The following is a 26,253-nucleotide window of genomic DNA, read 5'->3' on the forward strand; positions in this document are numbered from 1 at the left end:
AGATAGCGACAGTCAGACCCATCTGTGATATCACGGTGGCTATGTCTATCTTTTATTTACAGTCTAAGATTTGTATGACGGTCACTGGCATTTAGTTAGTTAGTCATTCTTAATGCAAACTTAGATGTCTTAGCTGTGACAACTTGACATTAGCGTGATAAAGACGTGATAAACCTATTATAAATGTGACAGAAGGATTACAGAGCAGCAGCATGAAGGCTGGCTCTGTGATTACTTACTTGTTCCTTAGTTCCTTACTTGTTTTTATTATAATTATTATACTAATAATTATTATTATTATTATTCTTATTATATTAACTGATGTAACAAAAGAACTTCTCAAATATGAGCTAAATAAAGAACGTTTTCTCTTACCTTATTTTAAACTGTGGTTGGTCTTCACATTAGCATTATCAAGGTTTATCAAGGTCTCAAAACTGCATTAGAAATAGTATCTGACAATAGTGGTATTGTTGAGACTAGACTAAGTAAAGCTTGGCTAATTTGACTTCATTATAAAGACAGCTCAGTGTTATCTTTGCAGTAAAGATTCCCCTGTGTCCATCATAGGTGTGTAATATCTATAGCCAAAAACAGACGCAAAGCCACTGTTAAAAAGACAAAAAAAAGTCCTAGATGCATTCGTCAGAGACAGAAGACAAACGGAAAAGGAATATAACATCGGAGAATCTGATTAAAGCTCGTGCTGTCTTCATCACTAATCTGGTGTTTCAGAAAATTCCTCGTCAACATCCATGAGGCTCTGTTCCTCGTGGATGTTGACGGGGAACAGAACCAGAAAATGCTCCTCTGGAAAAGAGAATTGTCTGTGATGTAATCTTCAGTATGTCTTTATCCACACTGTTAATGCAGCTTCACTCTACATATGATCATCCAGCTCAGAAGACTAAAGAGAAACATCTGGTGCTGTTAATCAGACCCTAAAGTTATTAGAATGGACGGAGCTAAAGTAACTCCACACTGCAGGATGTGATGAAGATGAAAGAGGAGGAGAGGATGTCAATGGAGATGGCCTTGAAGACCGAGATATTTATTTGAGATTTAAACCAACTGAAGGGTCCTACCTGAGCCAGGTGTCTTTTTTGGGGGTGGGTTTTTTATCTCAGTCCTGATGTTTTAGTTCCCACTTTTCTTCCTCTTCCTTCTGCATTTATTCAGTTTGACTCTACTTATCCGCGTTACACTGCTGTAGTCTTTTAACAAACATGCAAACAGCCAAACACACCCACCATGTACTCTGTGTGTGTGTGTGTGTGTGTGTTAGGGAGAGAGAGCGAGAAAGACAGAGAGAGGGAACGTATCAGGTGACTGGAACAAGAGTGGCATGTGTCATCGCTATCTGGACCCCCGAGCCTCAACGTCAGGTGTGTGTTTCTCTATGTGTGTGTGCTACTTCCTAATCCCTTGCTGCTATTTCCTCTAGAGACAAGTAACTCTATCCCTGGGGATGAGAGCGAGAGAGCGAGGGAGAGAGAGAAAGAAAAGACGACCACACACACTACTTACAGATTATACCGGAGGATTAAAGATTACATTACCCCGCTGCAGTCACTGCTGTGTGTGCATGTGTGTGTGTGTGAGATAAGATCAGAGCAGTTGCCGGTTCACACGTCTACGGTTACCACGGGTATGTGCGTGTGTGTCTGCGTGAGTGTATATTACTCATGTTGTGTGGACATAAATCTTTTTACACAGTCACACTGAAATCACCCGCCTCCCCATCTGGTGACAAAAAGCAAGTCCCTTTGCTAACTTAAAATGGAATAAGGGCTTATGGCGTTTTTAGAAACTCAAATATTTTAGCTGCAGTAGCGCAAAAGAAACTGGGAATCTGCTGCCAGGCTATCGGCTACCTGTGCAGACACAGCGAAAGCTCATGTGACGACATCAAAATAACGACAGCAGCGGAAGCAATGAGTAAAAGTAACCATGTGTTTGATATGTTGTTATTTAGATAAAAGAAATGCTGGCTCATTCAAGTTTGGAGTGGGAAAGTTTTAGCGACGTTCCCAACAGAAATGGAAAATTCTGAGGGGAAAAAGCATCGCAGTTAAAGGATACCCCACCAGTGCAAAAATACTCAGGAGGCACAGCAGGTCCTCTACTTAGCAGAAGGTCAGTGGTTCGATCCTCCAGTCTGCACTTCAAAGTGTCCTTGGATAAGACGCTGAACTCCAAATTGCTCCCAAAGCATCCATCAGAGTTTGAGTATGTTTGTGGTAATTAGAAGGTGCTTAAAGGCATAGAATAAAGCAGCGCATTGATGCAGCTAGTAGGGCCTTCGGTGCTCAGTTACAGTAGAAAACCACTGAATACAGTTAGATCTGTAACTTCTTAGACAATAACACGACTTCTGCAATTTTGTTTCTGTGCACCAGTGAAGTGGCTTTATTTGTCTGATTACTTTTTTAGCCTTTGAAAACACGTCTACGTCTAAAAGTGGCTGTGATTCCTAAACAGTTACTGCGGTATTTTTGTTCAATTTACTAAATTAAAGCTGAAAGTAGCTGCCTGGTTTAAAAACCACTGTGGTGGTGTACAGATGTAAAATTACAGAAATGTGTCTTTGTCTAAAAAGTTAGCAACGTAGCTGTAAATACCAGCCCATTAATTCAAAACTCCATCATGGGCGTTGTGTCCTACCAGTCCCAACTGTTTATCATGTATGTGTGTATATGTTGGTGACAGCCTGCACTGGAACAAATGATGTCCTGTTGAACAAACAATTTCTTGCGCTCATCTAACACAGGCATTCTACATAACAGACATTTTCATCTGAGGCAGTAGGCAAATACAGATTACTGATATTAAAGGATTTTATATTGTCTGTTCAATCAATATCTATTGGTTTGTTTGCAGCAGTTGTGACTTAATTTTGAAGCTGTTGGTAATTATGAAAACAATGAAGTCATAATGTTTTATGTTATGTTATGGTATGTATGTACCAACCATGACACACGACTTCTATATTTGCTTAGCAGCTATGAATGTCATCATTAGTAGCAGCCAGGGTTTCTGTCTCTGTGTTTGTTGGTTTTCTTATTTTGATAGTCTCTCATCCCATGTGTGTTACGTTCAGTTTTGCTTCCCTTGACTCATTAGTTGGATTCTGTTCAGCTGTGTTCCCCAGGCGTCTCCACTCTGCTCTTACCTCATGTGTATATTTAAGGTATGCGTTTCCTGTTTTCTGGGATGTTTTTTTTCTCCCTGGTTCTGTTTCTTGTTGGATTACTTAGGTTTGCTTTCAGTTCTACTCAGAAGTCCCGTATCCTGCATCCTTAGGTCCTAAACCTGCCTGCCCTGCTCCCCCACTTTCTACTCATGTGTCACTAAAGAGGTTCAGGTGAGCAGCCTACGAGTGGAGCCTCTATGTGCGGAGTTCCGCCTCAGGACATCCTTTACAGTACAGTATCCATCACCTGCTTCCCACTGCAGAAAACCCTGCAGCTGAAACCACTGCAGCTGCACATGAAGCCTGAAAGTATCAGGATATTAATACACCACTGATCCTTTTGGGAGGAGAACTCGTCTCACTACCTTCATCTGCATCTTAGACATTCCTTATCCACAGAGAACGAGCTGTGGAGGGACATAGGCAGAGTGTGGATCTGCTGACGGCAGCATTAGACATCACACTGCATTATTATTATGCAGAGAAACACAAACATTAGCATAACAAGCTTGTGTGTGTGTGTGTGTGTGTGTGTGTGTGTGTGTGTGTGTGTGTGTGTGTGTGTGTGTGTGTGTGTGTGTGTGTGTGTGTGTGTGTAAGTAGGTCATGTTCGGAACCTTCTTCATCCAAAAAGAAGACAAACACACCCAGAGCAGACCAATCAAGAATATGAAAGCAGACAGGAGAGCTCCCGTCTGAGACTCAAGAGAAAACAGTAGAAACAGACAGAAACATAACAGCACAATCACCTGCAGGAGAAAATTCCTTAGACTCTATAGTGGGGGCTGAAAATGTAAAGCTTATCCTGAGGGCAGTGCTAGGGAAAGGTCACTTTTATTAAAATCTTAAAAGGTTAAGAATTATCATGTTCTGCAACCCTAAAAAGAAACACCACGAGACAAAAGACTTTTACTTTGAAATTAGCTGCGAGATGAGCCGCAACAGTATTTCTTTATATGATCTGTAGCCCTCTCAAAAATATTTTTCTAGTATATTTTTTACTGCTGGCGACAAGATTGTGAAACTTTAATATCTACATCATGAATGAAATCTAAAGCAACAAAAGCTACCCTATAACACAGCTTAAAAAACAGACTCCTCAGACTCTTCACTTTATCTCCATTTCATCACTCACCTGTTAGTGCAGCCACCAGAGATCAAGGGTGTCAGATATCAATGTGAAGTTAAGCCGATGATGTACTCTTGTATTACTTCCCAAATTACACCTTTTCACTTCAGCTAGAGGCTAGAAAGCAATAAAAACACTACAGTAGGACAGTCGATGCAGCTAACTAAATAAAACAAAAGCAGTAAACCTCAGAGTCCTCGCCAGAGCACATCTATATATACCATTACCTGCTAAATCTAGTTGCCATAGGGCAGGAGGTGGGGTTTACCATGGACAGGTCACCAGTCAACTGCATGCATGGAGATGGAGACAAAATGCAAAACGCAAAAACATTCACAACTGCAGTCAATTTAGAATCAGCAGTTAACCTAGCATGCATGTATTTGGACTGTGGGAGGAGACCCACGAAGGGAGAACATCCACACGCCACAGAGAAAGGCCTCAGATAACTTAGAAACCATTATGGTGTCAGATTTAATATTTATTCAGGTGGAAATATCTCATTTGAATGAGAACAGACATTCAAATTTCTAGCCTCCTCACATTTTTAAAGGACACATGCATACCATGATGAGACATGCCAAGGTTTTGGCTATAGCTCTTTGGAAATCATCTTGTTGGTGCAAAAATGCTATTTCATGCTTGTCAAACTGGATAAATTCTAGTTTTTTTGCAACAGGCTGCTAGTAACAAAGTGCTTAAAGATATAATTTAAATTTGGTTCTTTGCTAAGATGAACCAGCACAAAAGTGGTTCGTCCCTTGACTTAGGCGTCTTTTTTATGCTTGAATGATTTGTAAGTCATTGTTTCTCTGAAAATGGTCAGGTTCAAAGACTGGACTGGAAATAAGAGGGGAAAGCAGCTAATGTCCAAAGAAAAACACAAAAAACTTAAAGAACTATTACTTGAGATCATTAAAAAAATTTACAAGCAAGTCTGGCTTCTTGGAAGCAACATATAAAAGAAAGAGGGGTGAGTCAAGACTTTTGCACAGTACTGCAGTCCACAGATTGTGGACACTGCCAAGAAAGGTTGATCTGCATAAATCAAACCAGACATGGTTGCAGTGGTAAAGGGAATCTACTGTGTGTGTTTTTGTCTCCTAAGCACACGATGCTCTGTGGTGATGAGCAGCAGCGTGCATGTAATCACAGCAGTCACGCTATCTATTATAAGAGGAATGTCAGAACAGCCAGGAAGCAGTCACAGAGTCAGTGGGCTTTACTCTCTTCTTATGTGATACACAGTTATGTCTATGAACCTTCATGTACTATATGGAACCCAAATGTTCATCTATACACTGAGATTTCTGAAACATATCTGAGCGAGCAATGGTAGTCAGTACAAGTCAGGCGTACAGTCCACTTTCATATGTTTGTGTGCATTCCCTTTTTTGCACGTAGTATAAATCCTGAGTGGAAATTCCGCCAATTAGAAATGAAAAAGTCAGTTTATCTGCCTGCTTTATGTAGGTACCAATTTTGAACACACTGTAGTGCTACCTGTAGTGAAGTTGTTGAAAACTGTGAGATGAAGCTATGCAAATTTCACACATTAATATCCCTCTTGTAGTTACCTGTAATAACTTTATTCGTGTCTTAAAATGATAAAAAAAAAAAAATCCAAATACAGTAAAACAATTGAATAAAAATGTGCACTTATGTGTACTGAAATAGCAATGCTAGAAACCAGCTCCAGACAATGAGTTGTGTACATAACCCTTCTTAAATATGTATAATAATCCTCTGATGAACAGCTGAGTCTTTCTCTTGGACAGTAACAGTTTTCAACCTTTTTTAGACAAAACTCAGCCTCAGTTGAAAGTGTGAATCCAGGTCATAACCTCCAGGTTCTCCCATAAACACCTAAGTGCCCACATAAACAACATTTCAGACAGAACTTAAAAAAAAAAAAAAGCATCAAAGAACAAAGCGTCTCAATGAGGCGTTAAAACAGAAATAAACAGAATAAGAATTTCCTACCTCGACTCATGAAACTACTCCACATTACGTACAGGAAGACAGCTGTCTCACCTCCTCAGCCTCCTCCTCCTCTCCCTCTTTCCTATCATCTGCTCCCCTGATAACATAAAAAACTAACCAAGAGAAATCCCACACCAAACAGCGCAGACTCGCTGCCTGACTGTTTGTGTGAACGCGGAGAGACACGTGTGTGAGGGTAGAGGAGGGCGACCGACACACAGCGAGAAAGAGACAGAGTGCACAGTGTATGTGAATCACTGAGGTGATGATATTCATGGTGAACGGTGATGACAGCCCCTGTGTCTCAGTGGAAATCCCTCTTTCTCTCTCTCTGTCTGTCTCTCTCTGTGTCACCGGGTTGCTCGCTCGCTCGCAGTTTGTGGCATCATGACAAAAAAAAAAAAAAAAGGAAAGGAATAAATCAACAAATTATTTATCTACTGACCAACAACAGGGTTTGTCCTCTACTGTTTTCAAAAATATCATGTCCACGCAAACAGTTTCCAAAAAAAAAAAAGTGTCCGCATAAGCAATTATCTCTGTCCACGTGCACGTACAAAACTGCAACTGAACGCCATCATGACCAGTGTTGGGCAAGTTACTTTGAAAAAGTAATTAATTATAGTTACTAGTTACTTCTTCAAAAAAGTAACTGAGTTAGTAACTGAGTTACAAGATTCTAAAAGTAATTAATTACTTGAATAGTAACTATTGTGTTACTTTAAAAAAAAAAAAAAACGTTTAACCATGGGGCCAGGGTGTAATTGGCAATTTTTAATTACTTTGCTTTTACTTCTATATTTCACCTTTAAAAACTATTTACTTTGCCTTGTTTGGTATCATCCTTTTCAGCACAACCTCACATGTCTGAATTTACAGTTATGTTTTCATTTTGACATTCTGTATTAACACAATTTATCTAAAATCAGAGAAAAAACATAAAATCCGAGTAGAAAAAAATTATATTTTTTACTGTAACAACCACAAACATGTTTATTGAATCATATTTTATAACTTTACATGCAAATATAAATTGTCAATTCTAAAATCATATGCACAAGTTTTGCAAACAACAAAGTTACTTGCACCCATTTGCCTTTTACTCTTTTTTTTATAACCATTTCAAACTATTTACAGAACAATCAGCTGTTCTGCATTCAATAAGACTCTAATTATTTGTGCCACTCCAAAAAATAATTTCTGTCCACTATAAAGGTGAACATCACAGCCTGATACCTGCAGGCCTGACGATCACTCCTCCTGTTTTCATTCAGCAATCCCCCTTAATTGTTCTGACACACAACACAAAACGATTCACATCATTACACACTATTCTATCTGTATTTATTATATTATACAATAATTATTATGTACTGTGGACCTACCACTGATAGAAAGCGCGACACAGGTTTGGTACATTGTAGATTGGGCGAAGCCAAAACTGACAGCAGTCAATAAACTAATCAGCTTTTAAGCTGTGTAGCCCAGCCATACTGCATGCATCAGCTTTATACTGGTCATACTAGTCTTTTACCAGTGTCTTAGCACCAACATGGTCATGAATTATTTTGGGTTAGTGGTCAAGGATATAGTCAGGGAGGCACAGATCATTGGTTCATAGCTGATCGTACCCGGTCGCTACTGCTGAGCCTGTTGTCATCACCATACAGCACTATGAGTGTGTGAATCCATCAGCAGGATCTATTCATACACTGCTGAATACATCAACACAAGACCACACATCAACACTTGCTCTACCCCTTTGCTGTCTAACAAACATGCACACACTGTTTCAATATGTGCCTATTAATAACTCTTTATTTCCCTGCTTATTATGAATGGGGTTTGAGCAGCACAACACTGTGACCTTTATTAGCCCAGGAGAGCTAATTAGAGCTAGCTTATTCACGCACACACAGTCAGATGACAAAAGGAAAAACTACGGCGCCCCGCAGGGGACATGGGAGAAGAAAAAAATGAAGACGGACTTTTGCGAGATCTCGCAAAACAAACTCGGGATCTCGCAAAAAGTTTCATACATCTCGAAAATTTTGGAGCACTTTTGCAAATATGTGATGTCTTGTAAACCGAGCAGATATATGACGTTTACACAGCTACATTCACGCCTCAAAATATCTTAAAAGTGTATTTTGTTACCCAGAAAGAGTAATATTACAACTAAGTAGCTGCCGCCATTGTTGGAATTCAACTTTTGCGAGATCTCGTAAAAAACAGAGGGTTGATTTTGACATTTTCACTGTACGTAAGAAGCATCCAATCAGAAACTCAGTTTTTACAATTACCAGGACTCTTTCCCTTTCACCCTTTTCTATAAACTCCAAACACAAAACCCACTTTTCAAAGTGCATTCACATGAATTCTGACTCCAAATAATCCCTATAAAATAGCTTTATCTTCTCTTAAAATCAAACATTCATTAAAAACAAACTCTACGGAGTATTCATAACCGCACCTCTTCGAGAAATGGAAAACGCAGTGCTTCCTTCACCCTTTCAGAACATCACCAAAATACATTTAAAGCAGTAAACAAATTAGAAACTTTCAACAAAAAGCACATGCACAGTGCTGCTGTTGTTTTCAGCAGCAACACTGCAGACATAGAGAAGAAAGAGGGAAGAGAAGAAAAGAATACCTTCTACAGGAAGAGAAGAGAAAAGACGTAAAGAATATGGAGGAGGCAAAGAGATCTGAAGAAAACAAGAAAGAAAGAGAGTGGAAGTAAAGGAAAGAAATGAAGGAGAGGAGTAAGGAAGAGAGGAGAGGAGCTGTAATATTGTAAATGTAATTAGTCTCATGTGAGTTAATCTCTTCATTTGTACTGAGAAAGTGGATCATGGGAATTCACTCATTTAATTAGCGAATTTGTGGGTGTATAAATGTGTCTTTGTGCGGGTACAAGTGTGTATGCTGCCTCCTGGTGGTCACTAATTGCCACTGACGCAAAAAAATATACTGTAAGTACACTCAGTACAGCACATCCACACTTCATGGTCTAAAAAGTCACGGCTCTCTTTCCCTTTAAGCTAAAAACACATTTTTTCCATTTGTGGTTTTGTTTTTCCTGAGCTTAACTGATGGGTTCAGTTTAAAATGTTCACTCGCCACTTAATTAGGTACACCTTGCTTGTCCTGGGGGCTTGTGTGGGAAAATCCCAGCAGATCAGCAGTTTCTGAGAAACTCAGACCAGCCCATCTGGCACCAAGGACTGTGTCACATTCAAAGTCAGTTAAAGCGGCTTTATCATCCATTTTGATGCTTCGGGTGAACTGCAGCAGGTCGTCTCAACCATGTACACATGCCTACATGACCTGTGGCCAGAGAGTGTATTTGTTTGCACACTGGTCACATACAGAAGGACTGACAATTTAAGTACTTTACACAGGAAAAGAGACAGACACTAGTGTATGTAGATGTAGATATACTAAAATCATTTTGTTGAGAAATAGGTGGATGAGGGTGTGACGTTTATCTTCTTTATCCAACAAGATCAAACTCTTCCTTAAGGAGGCAGGATATACAACAATGCAGTTTTGGCAGTGGAGGACTCCCCACAGCTGGTTCATTAAACATTAATGTAAACCATACAGGAATATAAAGCTGAGTGTGTGTTTAAGTTTGTTATTGAACATGCTCCAAATTGGAATTAGTATTGCACTTTGTCACTGCCTTGAAAGTGCAGACTTGTTGATCCAGAAAATGATTTGCCACAGGAGAAGTTCAAACCTGAGGGTTATTTTTTAATATTCCTTCTCTTCTGCTGACATAATGAGCCACTTTGGCACAACAGCTCATAAACAGTCCCATTAGTATTTTTTTGGTTTGAGATATTTGACTCTGTTTTCTGTATTTTTATTAGAAATCTGCAATGTGGAAATGTTTTTAATTTAGTAGACTTAATTTCACCTGACGAAGCTGAAAAGCAGCAGGTGACACACCCATGACTTCCATTTGGCTTCCTAGCTAATTTTATTAATATCAGGATCATGAATTTCCAATTATCCATGCATTATTCATGGATGATTCACCACCTTATGCAGTCCTCCTCCTCCTGTTATGTAATTCATGTTTTGAATTTTTACCCACATAGATTCTGTGCACATATTTAGTAGATTCTCTTCATTTTGTTGCAGTTTCTGTGGGTATTTCTTATTTTTTTGGCAGAAGTTATGATATAAGCTTTTACTCTACTCATGTATTATTACATGTCTTTGACAGAAAATGTTAATTGTGGTATTTCATCTTTTCCTGGTTTGTAATAATATCATCAAATGTCCTGACCAAGTTTTACCTGCATCATTACATACAGGCTTCTCTCCGGGCAGAACTGGAATCACTTAGCACTACTACATTTTACTATATTTATTCATTTAATTTCATTTCCATAACTTGATAGTCATGAGTCAGTAATAGCAACCCAGTAAATAGACAGAACCGATAGAGTCAGTCAGACTCAGTACTTATTTCTTGAGTGCAAGCCTTGTTGTGTAGCATTTTTAAACTATTGTGATACTTCTACTTGAGTAAAGTGTCTGGGTAATTCTCAGATTGGTGAGTAATAACTTTGTCCTTCCGTTACTGACAGTTTGTAACTTTGGAGCACTTCTGAGGTCTACTCTTCGTGCAAGGAGAAGAAAAACAGAAAAGAAAATGACAAACTTGACTCTATGGACCCGGCGTCTTCGGACAACCAGCCGAATGATGATCTAGAAACAAAATAATCTGCTCTTCTGATTTACAGCAGTTTTATATGGAAGCCATCCTCTCTGGAGCTCACTGATAGCAGCAAATGCCCTCCTGCAGCACAATGATTGTGATGTCATCCGACCTGACTGCTGATAGGCTGCTCAGCCAGGTCACTGTCACACACCGCACACACTCACAAATACACACTTAGCCTGGCCTGGAGGAGCACTGAGTTCAGGCCAAAGAGCTTTTCATCGTTGAGTGAGAATCACGTAATGGAGAGAGAGAAAGAGAGCACGACATGATCATTCAGGCTGAGTGTGTGTGTGTGTCCAATAGAGAGAGATTTAATCTTTAATCAGCGTTATTGTACCCTGCACACTGATATGGACACACAGTATATAATTACATCTGCTGCACTCGCACACACACAGGTGTCAGTGGGTGTATGTTTCTCGCTCCACTCGACACTACAGCACACTTTTACAAGTGTCCTGCGTCTTTGTGTTTTCAGCAACAAACTGGAACAGTCCGACAGGAAGAGTCACACAAAGATGCCGTGACAGCAGCTCTGCGTGGAGACTAAATGTATTAGTCTCCACGCAGACGTCCAAACGTTCACAATGCATTTGAGAGATGTCGGGGTGGATTCGAAGCGGTGCCATGTCCCAGTTTAATGACCTGCTGCTGGCTGCTCCACTTTAACTCCTTTACATCTTACAACACGTTCTCGCTCTGCTGACCAGCAGCTTGACTTTAAAGAAGCGGGGCTTAACCTCTGAGGAAGCTCCGAAGCTGTTCCAGTCTCCTCCGATCAAACAGCTAAATGGGGTCGAGGCATGTGAGCTGTAACTTCACCAGCAGAAGGCGCTGCGAGAAATGCTGCTATTGTTCTGTTATAAAGAATTCAAATGCTTTTGATATATTTACTGGAATTAATATGTTAAGGGTTTGATCTTTATATTCAGACTAACAATTTAGGATCCTGTACATCAGGGGTCGGCAACCTTTCTGGTGATGAGTGCCATCTAAAATTTCCTTAGAAGTCAGTGTGCCATATGATTGCATTAGCAATAAATTTAATAATGCTCTATATGAACAGTTACACACTATATAGAAGAACTTCATAGCACTATATTTGTTCGTAGATGTTGGCAGCTATCAGCGAATAGTTATCAGCTATTTTGAAACAAAAAAAAGACACTTTTTATCCATAACAGCAAATGAACTGTACAACAGAAAATGCAAACGCTATTTATGGTCTCCTTACAACAATGATAAGAAAAATAAACTGGGCCAATATGGCATTTTTGTTAATACAGGGATACACATGTTAATGTGATCTCTGGTCTCCCACTCAGAGACACAGGTCTCCGAGTGTCCAGCTTTCAGACGGCTACCTGAGGACTCATGTGAGAGAAGATCTGCTCACACAGATATGTAGAGCCAAATACTGTCAATAAGGCCTCTGCAATGTTCTGAAGACAGTTCAACTTGTCAGGTAGTGATGTCCAGCAGGTGAAAATGCAAGCTCCATGAACACGCACAGCTGTGGATTCCAGCTGCTTCGATGTTGCATTAACTGGCATTAACTCAGCCAGTTAATGCGAGACAAATCTAACTGCTCATTAAACCTTTCTGGTTTGATCAGAAAAGGAAACATTGGTACAAACACCTGAAAGTCCCGAAAACACATTGTGAATTCTGTCTTGAGTCTACGGATGTATCCGTGTATTTCTGTGGTGCTGATGCTGTGCTGAGCAGAAAGCTCCTGAAGCATCGGAATGTGGAAAGCTAACAACGTCCCTCTCACCAGTAGGCTAAGTTATTTTTAGCCAATTACAAGTTGAATCTGGTACTTGGGGTTGTTAGTTAAGATACCGTCATTAAGAAGCAGCACAACTAATGTGTCTGTGCGAGCTAATTTGCGATGTGCACCGCTGGTGTGGCCATTTATTTTTTAATGCACCTTCTCAGATTAACTCACTGTGTGTCGTGCCCAGAGCTGGACTGGGACAGAAAATTGGCCCGGGCATTTTGACTAGAGACCGGCCCACCAGGTATTATAGGAAAAGCCATAAAGCCTTTGAATGAAAACAAACGCTGTTGTGACAGTGATGTACAGTCTTGTTGGTATATGTATGATTTCTATACATTTTACATCAGATAAAAACTTTGGTTGTAAGCTTCAGATAATTATTTAATAACAGCGAGACATTTTAAATGAAAATAAGAAAGTATTTCTTTGTGCCCCCCTCTCCCTGTTAATGCCCTACATGCCCCCCTGGCAACACTTTGCTAGACCCGCCCCTGCACAGTTACCAGCTGTCAGCTACCTAAAAAAGGATCCTGGTGTTATTTGTCTCTCAGAAACAGTTCATAACTTCCCTTCAACTCATTCATGTCACCTAAAAGGTAAACCTGTTTCTCCATCACCTGTTCAGCTCTGATGATCCAGTAAGGACATCTCCTGGTTTCATCTGCATGTTTCCCTCTCACCACATATCCAAACCGATATCATGACCAACAGCTTTACAGCTGTGGCTCCAGCAAACATCAGCTGATACTAGAGATTAATATAAAATAAATTCTAACAACAGCTGATCAAGCTTAAACGTGCTGCTGTTGTTTAGCGCAATATCCGCTGGTTTCCTCTTTCTGGCGCAAAGTGGGCGATAAACAAACAAGAGAGAAAAGCCGATCAGCTGATCATTGATCAGTTTCATGATTGAAGTAGAAACGGGAGAGGCAGGAGGAGAGAATGAGAGAAGAAGAGGCAGCTGTGCAGCGTAAAGGCAGAATAAATCCAGCTTTGTGTCTTTTTTTCATTCTAGCTGAAGTACGGGACAAGCTGTTCCTTTTCACCTCAATACGAAACGTGTAATATTTTCTCTGAATACGGGACGATTCCGTCTTTTTACAGGACGGTTGGCAACTCTACTAACTTATGAATAAAATAAAGTTCATGCTAGCTAGTACGCAGTACGAGTTATTGTAACTGACAGTAAAAAGTCAGCACAACGAAAATAAACTCCACCTAAACTTGGTTTATATCTGACCCAGATAGACTGCAGGTCATAACTTCTTACCTGAAGTTCAGCTCACCTGACACTCGGACCGGCGGCTGCCTCGGGTCTCTCCTCCTGCCTCCCCTTTCTCTCATCCACCCGCTGGCCTCCACCACTTGCTAATGTTACTGAATCTGTGGAAGCTACGCCATAGCCACCACCAAACAACTGGGTTATTTTTATACACCGGCCAGCATCTGGCCAATCCACCACCTTTGATTGTTTATACCGTTACAAAAAAATAAATAAAAAAATCATCGGGCCACCGAGCAAATGCCCGGTAAGCCCGATGGCCAGTTCAGCTATGGCCGTGCCATTAGTTATCCCTTCGTGTGTCAGCTGTGGCACGCGTGCCTAGGGTTGCCGATCCCTGCTGTACATTATCCACATTCTGTATCATATTCCATCAATACTTTACACAGAACACTTACACTGTATTGTATGACCTCATAATTTGTATTAATAGTTGACTTAGATATTCTTAAACCTCTTACAGATTTTTTAATGTTGTGGTTTTAATAAGGATTTTAAAATTCTGAATTTACATCTTTTCAGTCTAAAGACGATTGCTTTCAATTTGGGACCCAGCAATACTAAGACTAAACCAAACCATTAAATCATTTTATTTTATTTAAAAATGTTGAGGTATTCATATATATTAATTTCTATTTTAACTATAAGACAAGTCGGGCAATTACAAAAGTCACTGAGAGCTACTGGGAACCGTCACGAACTGCTCTGTTGAATTATAATCAATTTAACAGAGATATTTTAGAGTGAATGGACTCACAGCCTATACAACAGCAGCCACAGCATAGCTCACAATGCTGACATAACTAGCAGATGCTGAGGCGGAGCTAAACATACAGAGGCTGCGTAAAAAACTGCAGTGATGATGTCACTTGCGGGTTCAGTTTATCCTGTCAGACCTCAATCTCCAATCTAGCATTCACACACAGACACACACACACACACACACACACACACACACACACACACACACACACACACACACACACACACCACAGTGTAACCTCTCCCAGGGGGCAGCAGCTGTTGATGATGATGAGCCAAAGTCACGCTTGCTCAGCAGACAGCAGTCAGACTTTACAAATTAACGTCCCGTTTAGCTCTTAATGCCCCTCTGGGTATCCTGACAACTGGCATGATGGTTGGCATGGGAGTGCAAAGTACAGACTAGTTATTTCCTCTCACGCAGGACACGAATCACCTGACTGTCAGTTTATGACTGAAAATGTGAGGCAAAACAAGATGTCGCCCTGGTCCTACCTGCAGTCGTGCTGGAAGGAGCGCTGAGGCCTGAACTTAAGCCGGGAGTCGGAGTTAGTCCTGCAGGCTGAAAACTGAGCCCTGTGACCTGGGGAAGAGACCTGGACTGGGCCCCTACTCATATCAAAGACATCAAAGACCCATTAGAACATATAAAGAGCCGACAATAAGAAGAATCTCTGCTGCTGCTATACTTGATTATTATTTAGTTTCCTTTCCATTCAAATCTTTGTTTGGATCTCGGGGAACACAATTAACAGTTATTTAACTAATCGTACGATTTTTACATGCGCTCATGCAGACGCTGCTGTGATACGACAGTCACATGACAAACCTGCTGCCTGCTGCCTGTTGTCTCCAGCCTGCAGCTGTCTCACTCTCCGGAGGTGAGACCTGCCATTGTAGTGCAGCTGGGCCTGAGCAGCAGAGGTCAGCTGCAGGTTGCACACCTCACACAGCGAGTACGTCCCGCTCTGACCTGAAAAGAAAAGCAGGGACGAGAGGAGAAAACTACATCGTTTGCCTTGAGTTGCAGAGGTATACTGTGCTGCCGGTCACTTAACAAGTCAGTCACCTGAGGATGTAGCGTGTGGGACAGAGAGACTGATGGACGTAGGTGTGGGCGTGTCCATCAGCTCTTGACACATCCCTCCAAAGCCAAAGATGTAACCACTGTCCAGGAACTGAGAGGGGCTGAGAGGAGTCTTCATCCCTGCAGACGAGAAGAGAGAGAAACACAAATTATTTAATTATTAGGAGATAATTCTCCCAAAAGTTGCATTAAGGTTTAAAATAACTAAACACCAAAGACATCTACTTTTTCATTTTAACTTGAATGAGCTTTGACACTTTGAATTGAAGAGCTGACCATCAGAAAAACCCTTATGATACAGGTTTTGTTGACCTGAACATGAGCTAAGCATGTGCTATAAAATAATATATAAAACTATAAAACAGCGGTGCAAAAAGGTTAGGGTTATTTTAATTTGCCTACATCAGGAGTCAGTGTGCCAGCTCCAAAGGTTTACCAGCTCTGTAAGGAGTCACTCTCAATTAAATAAGTTGCAAATCCACTCAGATGACATTCAAAGAAACTGAAACTTGAATTTCCTAATCACACCAGTTAATATGTGTTACTAGAAGAGATTATCTTAAAGACACTAGCAAAGAAATAAAGAGAAACGTCACAAAATAGCACTGAAGTGATTCAACATAGCAGCTCTGCCTGCAGCGCCAGCGTGAAGGTGACACCAAACATCGGGATGTCTTAAACAGGAAGACTCACTGAGGGACGGACGGGTGGACGGACAGACACGAGTGAAACAAAGCGCGAAGCATCAAACGCTCACAGGGAAAGTGATGAAGTAATGACTAAAAGGAGAGAGAGGAAGCATGACATATGTGTGTGTGTAGGTCAAACCATGACTGCGTCCATCTGCTGTCCTGGCAGCGCTGCCAAGTCACATGACCTCCAATAAAACACACACACCCTCTCATTTAGTTTGGTTTACTGCCACAATGTACATTACTCATATAAATACAGGGACACGATCATTACGGCACTAACTCAAGGTCTACTTCCCTCTACTATCGATACTCGATTTCGTCTGTGTGCACAGCGGCACAAAATAACTCATTATGCTTGAGTGAAACTATAGTTTCTGCACATAAAAAACATAAAATTTTTACAAAAAAATGTGTGAAACAGTGCTGACAATCTTTTTTTCATGTGAATTTGTGACAGGTTACATTACATTCATATAGTCTGAGCCATTGTGAAGTTTAAATTACTGAAATCTGACTTAAATAATGTTAGGAAAGGTATTTGGTGTTTGCAGCTCGAGGAATAAAAGTAAAGGCCCTGCTCATCCCATTCCATTTTATTTATGTAGCGTGAAATCACAACAGAAAGGGCCTCAAGTGGCTTTATATTTTAAGGTAAAAACCATACAATAACACAGAGAAAACTCTACCAATCAAACAACCTCCTTTGAGCAAGCACTTGGTGAAAGTGGCAGGGAAAAACTCCCTTTCAACAGGAAGAAACTGCTGTCAGAATCAAGCTGTTCTACTTCTTCTTTTTTCTCTAGTTTCAGTCACCTGCTGCGTTGCTCATCTGCCTCTCCTGTGACTAGAAGGCTTGTTCTTGAACCCCCTCCTCAACTTTTCAACTGCCTGCTTGTTGACTGTTCTGCATCCCAAAGTGAGGAGCTGGGTATGCTGCTCTGCCTTGGCTCATAAGTCTGTCTATTTGAGCCTTTTGGGTTCTTTTGCTTTGCCCATTTCAGCCTGCCATTGTGCCGTTAGCTCCATGGGATTTCTGTGAGGTTGGCCACTAGAACAGGTGTGGCCTGAGACTAGCTGGAGTGATCTCTGGTGGAAGACAGTTTTAGATCTAGCTCAGTCTGCATCGGACAGGAGCGTAGCTTGAAACATCTCCCTTAGTTTTACTTTCCAGATTTTTCTTTGTTAATTCGTCATGCACAGTTTCCCTGTGTCTTGTTAGACACAGAGACTGAGGCTCACTGGTAATGCAGAATTTAGCGCTGTAAAGGTAAATAGAGACTAACACTCTAATGTGTAAGGCAGAGACACAAAACAACCCATGTCACGGTTCAGTTATCAGGAGACACTTCCTGTCTCGCTCCCTCTTCCAGCTGGTTGTTAGTGGTGGACTTTATGTTCTGCAGACAGCTGGTTAATCTGCCACTGTGATGAATTAGCTTCAAAAATGTGCGCGCGCGTGCACACACACACACATACTCACACACAGAGCGAGAGAGCCAGCTCATGCTGACATCAGCTTCAGCAAGGGAAGGATTAAATATATCTGCTCTATTGAGCTGGGAGTTACACACACACTCTCACACACAGGTAACTACATGCACACATCTTCACTCTCACACACACAAACGCACAAAGTAAGACGCAGACAGAGAAAGACTAAGTCAGTGAACTGAGAGTTCAAGATCCAAATGAAATGTGTGTTTAGCTTCTCAGTTGTAGAGTGTGTGTGTGTGTGTGTGTGTGTGTGTGTGTGTGTGTGTGTGTGTGTGTGTGTGTGTGTGTGTGTGTGTGTGTGTGTGTGTGTGTGTGTGTGTGTGTGTCTAATCCAGGCTGACCAGGCAGTCAGTAATCAGAGAGGCCAGCTGTGGGTTATAATCTCATACATACATAAGCACACACACACACTGACACTGGTCAAGCAACAATGTAATTCGTGACTGATGAGGAAAAGTAGAAATATGTTCAGGTAGAGCTTCTCACCAACCTGGAAAAGACTTCAAAGAAACACCTGACTGAGTTTCAGCCTCATCTGCATGTCCTTAATGTTGCGGTGAAATGCAGTCCATCATCTCTGTCAGTGTGTGAATCTCAGACTGTGACTGCTAAATCCAGAAGTGCAAGACCATAATGAATGTCGAGAACTGAATACTAAACTCAAAGATGGCACCTACTCATTTGAATTAAAAGTGTTCAGCTGATGGCAACCCCCCGCCTGCCCCCTCGCTTCCATACTGTGCAGCCCACTGAGCATCACTGACCTAACAGACATCATAACACTCAGCCTTTAACTTTACATTGGGATGAAGCAGACCAAATAAAGCTCCAGTTAGAGCTATAATACCGCTATGGATTAAAAAGATAGATACAAAAACATAATAATCAGCCTTCTTTGCAGTTGGAGGTGTCAACAGTTTTACACACCCTTTTTACAACAGTGCTCTATGGGAATAACGCCATTAGGGCCGCTGGGGCTTCTTCTATTCTACCAGTGGTCACACTTTTAACATGAGTGGCCACTGTTAGAAATAGGGATGGGTATCGTTTAGGTTTTATCCGATACCGGTGCCAAATCGGTACTTTTGAAACGGTGCCGGTGCTCAAACCGGTGCTTAAAGAATGGAGAACACAAAATTGGTCCAAGAACCTCTCATGTTCAGCTGTTTTTTTGTAAAAAGATAACAATGTTAGCCTTTTCTGCAGCTATGGGGCATATATGGTATCACTCTTGGCTGGAAGCAGTGCTTAAACAATGGAAAAAACACAAACTTTGTCCAAAACCTCTCATGTTTAACTGTTTTCCACTTTTTCTTTGGTCATTTTAGCCTTTTTGGCCAGGGTGAAGGGAGTATCTGCCATCAAACAAGAAGACAGCCGCATGTAGCTATGATGATGTTTGCTAGTTCACCTTACGTGCATTAATGTAATAACGTGGTTAACCTACTCAACGTCAATCACACAAGAACAACATTAAGCTACTCACGCAGAGTAGAACGGCTGCTGCTGCCATCAAATACGGTGCATTTCTCGGCTTTTAAAAAAAACGCTATGCCTCGCCAGGTGTTTCATCAGATTTGAGGTGTTACCTCCTTTGACAGTATCACAGTATCAGCTTAAAGCACTTGTTGCAGGCTGCTGAGTTTGCATATTTTGCTGTGAAGTACAGCCAGACTTTTAACGCTTCGCCTTGGACATTTTTAATCCGTAGCTCTGCTCTAACAGAACGTACGTACCTGGCCCCGCCTACTATCCTCGGAAACGTAAAACAATTGGCTAAAAGTGTATCACAGCTCAGGAAAAAAAAAGCACCGAAATAAAGCACCGAAATGTGCGCTGCTTTTCGGTCTGGTTACTACCGTTTATGTCAGAACCGGTGCCATGATGGCACCGGACACCGGTACCCATCCCTAGTTAGAAACATGAACAAAGTGACATTAATGAGCGCAAGTAGGTGTCTGTCTACACTAGTCATGCCAAGAAGCTAAATCCAGTCGGCCCTTCATAGCTTTTTAAAACACCCCTTTATGTTTAAATCTGGTTACAAGTAAAAGGTGACAAGTTACATTCTCAGGACGTGGAAAGATTCCTAGAAAAGTCTAAAACTGGTTTGAATTGGAACGCTTCACCTCATCGATGCTTAAAAAAATGCAAATAAATGGTGTTGGGATTTTTTGTTTCATTTGGTTGGGTATTTTTAATCAGTTTACTTCATGTAAACTGTCTTCTTTTTGTCCTGTGAAAAAATCAGTGCATCCCTCTCTAAAAAGAACATGACAGCACAGCTTAGGTTTGCAAAGTTGCATCTGAACAAACTAGAAACCTGAGGAACCAACTATCAAGTACGGTGGGGGAGGGGTGATGATTTGGTCTTGGACATCTTGCATACACTGAATCAGCTATGAACTCCTCTGGACACCAAAGTATTTGCAGTCAAATGTGACGCCATCTGTCCGACAACTAGAGCTCAAACAGGACAATGAATTCAAGAACACCAGCAAACAAAAGAATGGCTGAAAAGGAAAATAATCGAGGTGCTGCAATGGCCTGGTTAAAGTCCTGAAATCCTGTGGAAGGCCCTTAACAGAGCTGTGCATCAGGGGCGGAGCGTGGGGGTGGCTTACGGGGCTTAAGCCCGGGTTGTTTTGTCAGAAGCCCGGGGTATTTTGGAGTGTAATTTTTTCATAGTTAGATGCCTGGCTGACAACTGTATAAAACAAAAAGTACACACAATATTCGAAGCACATAGTGCACACTGTGGGAATTTACGACTGTGCGTGAATCCCCCCTGATATTGGTATGATCCGAGCTCAGGCACTAAGCGACTGAGCGAGGGGGCGGGGCAGCTGCTGCCTGTGAGTGCGCTGTTGGAGAAACAGAGCCAGCCATACTAAGGAGAGCTTAAGTTTGACCAGGTACCAAAGCAAATCATTCGTACCGTACAAATAATGTAAATATGACGGTGCATCACGAAAGATATCAAACTGATCACTTGACCAATATTACGTTACTCACTCTTCAAGTGAATCAACAAATGGCGAAATGAAAAGCCGAACAAATGCTATTTTTTTTAGAGAGTCTTAGCTTACGTGTGTTTATTTCATATTTTCAGTTCTTACCCTCCCCGACTAAATCGGTTTCAGTTATGTACTGAAATATAAGAATGGACATTAGAGGCTTCTTTCAAAGAAAAAACTCAGGTAAATGTTATTTTATATATTATGCTTTGTATGTTGTTCAGTATATTTCTATGCAAAACAAGAGGGATTTCAGTACACAGCAGGATATTCACATTTGTAACCAGATATTTACATACACTTTAGGGAGAAAACATAAAACATTTTTACTGTACAACATCAATTTACAGTAAATTTTTGTTTTAGATAAATATTGAAATATATTTTGAATTAGTTAAATTTCAGAATAAAGAGAGACAGAGCTATTTTTATCACTTTCATCAAATGTAGGAGTACATGTACACTAAATTTATTGTTAATTAATAAGAAAACTGCAGACGATTCCATTCTGAGCTGAAGAAGCTTCTGATTGGTTAGTAGAGTCCATGTGAGTAAATTGGTGGCACACCTGTGGATGCATATAAGGCAAAACACAGAGCCTGTTTCTTTGACATGGGAAAATCAAGAGATATCAACCAAAACACCAGGAAAAGAACTGTGGAGCTCCATAAGTGTGGCTCAGTTTGAATACAATTTGGTGCCATTTACAATTAAGAAACACAGACAGTTTCTCTCTTTACTCTTAAAGTTAACAAATATGTTTTTATATTTATCTAAAAAAATAAACATTTAGTCTGATTTGATGTTACAATTAAAAAAGTGTTTTTATCTGAAGAGTAAATATCTGGTTTCAACTGTATATTTGATGATTGTCAGCACAAAGAGGGAGAGAGAGGAGAACGAGGACAGAACAGATGAACAAGAGCAGGTGAGACACACATGTTAGTCAAATGGTCGTTTACCACAAGTATCAGCGTATCACAGGTCCTCATGTATCTCGTACCTAGTGTTTCTTTTTAGGTTTGTTATTTTTCAAATTCTGTATTTATTAAGTTCTGCAGCTTGTTTGCACAACAAGGCTAAATAATTATATAAACTTTTCTCAATCTAAATAGTGGACTTTGGTAGAATTAAAAAACAAGTGTAGTGCAGGTCTATGATGATTTTTAGTGCTGCTATCATCTAGTTCTGATTCTGGTTCTGTCTTGGTTAAGTCCTCAGTAGTCCTGATTTTGAACTGTTGTAGTCCTGTTTTAATTCTGGATCAGTTCTTGGTCTGGTTGAATTGGGGTTTAGTCCTCGTGTCTTGATGCAGCCCTGACCTTGTTCTGCCTTGCTGCTTAATTAAAAAACTAGTTTAAGGTGTCCTGCACATGTGATATATATTTTTCCCTATATGAAGTCATTCTTTTTTGAACAGAGCCTATTAATCTTTCAGTCATTTCTACACCCCCCCCAAAAAAAAAAAAAAAAAAAAAAAATCCCACATGCATACTACTCTTTGGGCTAAGCCCCGGGTGTTTCAAATATCTGGCTCCGCCTCTGCTGTGCATAAATAAAAGGCAGCAAACCTCAATGAAGTGAAGCAACCTTATAAAGAAGAGTGGAATAAAAGTGCTCCACATAAATGTAAGAGACTAATAAAATCATACAGAAAACAATTACTTCAAGTTATTGCTGCTAATGTTGGTTCCACAAGCTACTAAATCAAGGACTTAGTTTTTCAGACAACTGCAACGAGTCTTCTGAAATCTTTTATTTTTGCATAACTGTATGTCTCGTGCTGTGATGCATGCTGACCTTATTTGTGCAAGCCTGACTGAGAAGACAAATTTCAAGCTATCATTTTTTTTTCAAAAAATCTCTTCTCTGCTTATAACTAATGTCTTCTATAACCTTCAGCATCCTCTCAACAATGTTTTGGCGGGCTCACATAATAAGGTAAAGATTTTACAGAAAAAGACTCAACAAACTACTCAGAGCATGAACTTACTGGCGACAATGGGAAGGGAAAACATCCTTTTCTTAAAATGCTTTTTCCCCCCATCAGGGCATTTGATAAATCCCCCATGACAGAATAACTAAGCTAGCCTAGACTGCTCCATCCATGGACGTGTGAAGCTTGGTAAAAAAAAAGTCCTTGTTACTTTTTAGCTTAGCTAGCAAAGGTTTAGATGTCGATTCCTACTCTGCGTCAGCCATTCTTGCATCTTTCCCCTCATTCAAACTGTAACTCTTAAATTCTTCCCATCAATCCGATCCACAAACTAACGTGTAATATTAATGGATAATGGATTGGATTTATATAGCGCTTTTCAAGGCACCCAAAGCGCTTTACAATTCCACTATTCATTCACTCTCACTCTCACACACTGGTGGAGGCAAGCTACGGTTGTAGCCACAGCTGCCCTGGGACAGACTGACAGAAGCGAGGCTGCCATATCGCGCCATCGGCCCCTCTGGCCAACACCAGTAATATTCAGTACAATGGTGCCAAATGTAACATTACATCTAGTACAAAACGGTAAAATATTCAATAACACCCACATTCCATGGCTGCTGCTACCTACCAACAAGTGTAATAACCTTTTTAGCAGATCTGTATGTGTATTTATGAGTATTTATACTTTCATATTTGCTATTTTAATGTTATTATACTCACTATTTTGCTCACTATTTAAATAATTATCTTATTATATTACATGTTTATTGTATTATTTAATTCTGTGGAATTTAATTTAATTTCTGTGGAATTAAATAATACAGTACGCAGTAAGAATGTATGGATTCTAAATTTGCTTAGACATAAGCTCCGCTCCAATTTCACTGTACAATGCCCATGTACCTGTATCTGTATCTTTAACATGACGTCGCCTCTGCCTTCATTAAATAAATATTTCAAAGTCTATGTCTTGTTAAAAATTCTACATTCTGCATCAGTGTTTTTCTTTTATGCGAGCTGACATTTTTCAGGTCTAGCAAACTCACATGTCTCACAAACATCCATTTCAATGCATTTACAGTGAAGCTCTAGTCATTTGCATGCATGTACCTAAATAAACTTTGAAAAACAGCAGTCACCATTAAAATCATTTCCCACAAATTAAAAAAAAACAGTAATTCATTCCCTGATGGAGCTTATGAAGGAGTGTTTGGATGTTGAAATGGGAAAACCGCATGCTGTCTATTTTTCATTTCAATTTTCCTCATGTGGGCCAGTCAGGGGTAACCAAAGGGCCGGATGTGGCCCGGAGGCCGTACAATGCCCAGGTCCTGCTCAAGCCACTGCCAGCTTCACTCAACATGTGCACTACTATTAATGTTAACTGACTATTGTTAGTTAAAAACCATTTATGTACAAAATGTATGTCAACTTTTCAGGAACCACCAGGCGTGTGTTATTGTTCAGTGGTGTATGAAATCTTTTATGAACCATTATTCTGGTCTGAAGAGTTTTTTTCAAACCAGAGATGCTTTTCAGCTTATGTGACAACATAATTGACGATACTAGTTCTCCCCATGTTAAATCTTATATAATCTGATCTTGTCTTGCTCCCACAGTGTTTTTATTTCTGCGAGTGGACAAATGAGGAGCTCGTCTGAGTAGTGGAAAGCTCTGAATCCTGCTGGGGTTAAAGATAAAGAGGCGAGGGGCACCAATGTATGTCACTGTTCCCTGAAAGAGACACCGCATAGACACACGTGCGTGCACGCACACAGCGTAACCTCAGGGGAGGACAGGGAAAAGAAACTAATGGAGATCTGAAAAGACAGAGAGACATCGGAGAGTGGCTGTCTCTCACCCCGAGGCTTGGAACTGGTAATAACAGTGGTCAAAGACACACACAGCATACGAAGCGGTAGCCAGCAGCAGAAATGTTGAAACAAAGTACTAGATATAGTGTGATGTTTGTCCCTGAATTAATCTGAGATCCAACATCAGAACAAACTCGTTACAAATTTTGCATTTGTGAATATATAAATTGTATATTCTCACTGCAAAACAGTGTCACATTGTTTAAAAGTAAAACACATTCTTAACCACACGAGTAATTGCGTGCAGGCCGTATCTTCTTCTGCTGTAAGGTCTTGAAAAATGTCACTGTGACAAACTGTTGCCTCACTGCAGTTTCTGAGGCGTTGCACACTGATACGATACACATATTTTCACAGCTGTCTTTTGAAAGAGGTCAAATCAGAAAAAAATCTTTCCATTGCTATTTTTCACATATATTCTTGTTTTGTTGTGTTGAGGGGAGGAGGGGTCAGAACTGGACGAATCAGTCTAACCAAACAGTTTCCATATAAATGTTTTAATATCTGCTTAGTCTTTCTTTCTTTCTTTCATTTGCACACAGAGAGCTTTCTTGAAGGCTGCGATTTCCCTCCAGCAGAATGTACAAGGTCAACTCTCAGCAAACTAATTCATGTCTAACCTCAAAACCAAAAGTGGAATAGCTCTGACCTGAAACTACAAGCTAAACACTGCCTTTATGGAGGTTATTGTGGGGAAGAGCTACCAGAAAGGCTTAATAAAGGCCTAATTTTTCTGTTCAAAGCTGTAACACAGCTAGGGACCAACTCACAAAACCACTGTAACAATGTTTAATGATTCCAGTTGTCAACACGTAAAATACAAAAGCCGGTTCTACTGCATCTGGTTTGTTTTAACTCTATTTTTAAAGGTTTAAAAGTTCAGTTCATTCATGTGTAAAACCACGACAGTTCCAAACCTAATCAACCAAGCATAATAATAAAACACTGTAATGCACGAAAGAGCAATCTGACTGAAAGCATCATCACAAGTCAGTTCTGTAACAGTATTACATTATAATTAAAAAAAACATTATAATGTTACGTCATGTTAGCTTCTAAAGGGATTAAACAGGCAAAAGTTTCTATATCATCCAAAAAATAACTGAAATAAACAGATTTTCAGCCTCATCTTTCATGAGTAAGACAAGCGTTATCGTGACACTAGAATTTTAGGAGTGAAAACAACTGCTAAATTAAATACCATGCAAATGAGAATCTAATCCACTAATAATGTCAGCATTTTGGCATACTGATGTTTTTTTACATGCTCT

The 26,253-nt window shown here is 40.3% G+C and overlaps 1 protein-coding gene across 2 annotated transcripts in view; it reads right to left on the reverse strand.

Moving 5' to 3' along the window:
• znf385b (zinc finger protein 385B) overlaps positions 1–26,253 on the reverse strand; it is a 61,350-nt gene that overhangs the window by 14,848 nt on the left and 20,249 nt on the right. For both annotated transcript variants that reach the window (XM_080290398.1, XM_080290396.1), the window contains exons 2-4: positions 15,943–16,080; positions 15,703–15,846; positions 15,369–15,482 (exon numbers count right to left, since the gene is read on the reverse strand). In XM_080290398.1, coding sequence (XP_080146524.1) covers positions 15,369–15,482; positions 15,703–15,846; positions 15,943–16,078 — 394 coding nt within the window. In that variant the 5' untranslated portion in view covers positions 16,079–16,080. The remainder of the gene's footprint in view (positions 1–15,368; positions 15,483–15,702; positions 15,847–15,942; positions 16,081–26,253) is intronic.

This window comes from Astatotilapia calliptera, chromosome 16 (assembly GCF_964374335.1).
Source record: "Astatotilapia calliptera chromosome 16, fAstCal68.1, whole genome shotgun sequence".
Classification (NCBI taxonomy): Eukaryota; Metazoa; Chordata; class Actinopteri; order Cichliformes; family Cichlidae; genus Astatotilapia; species Astatotilapia calliptera.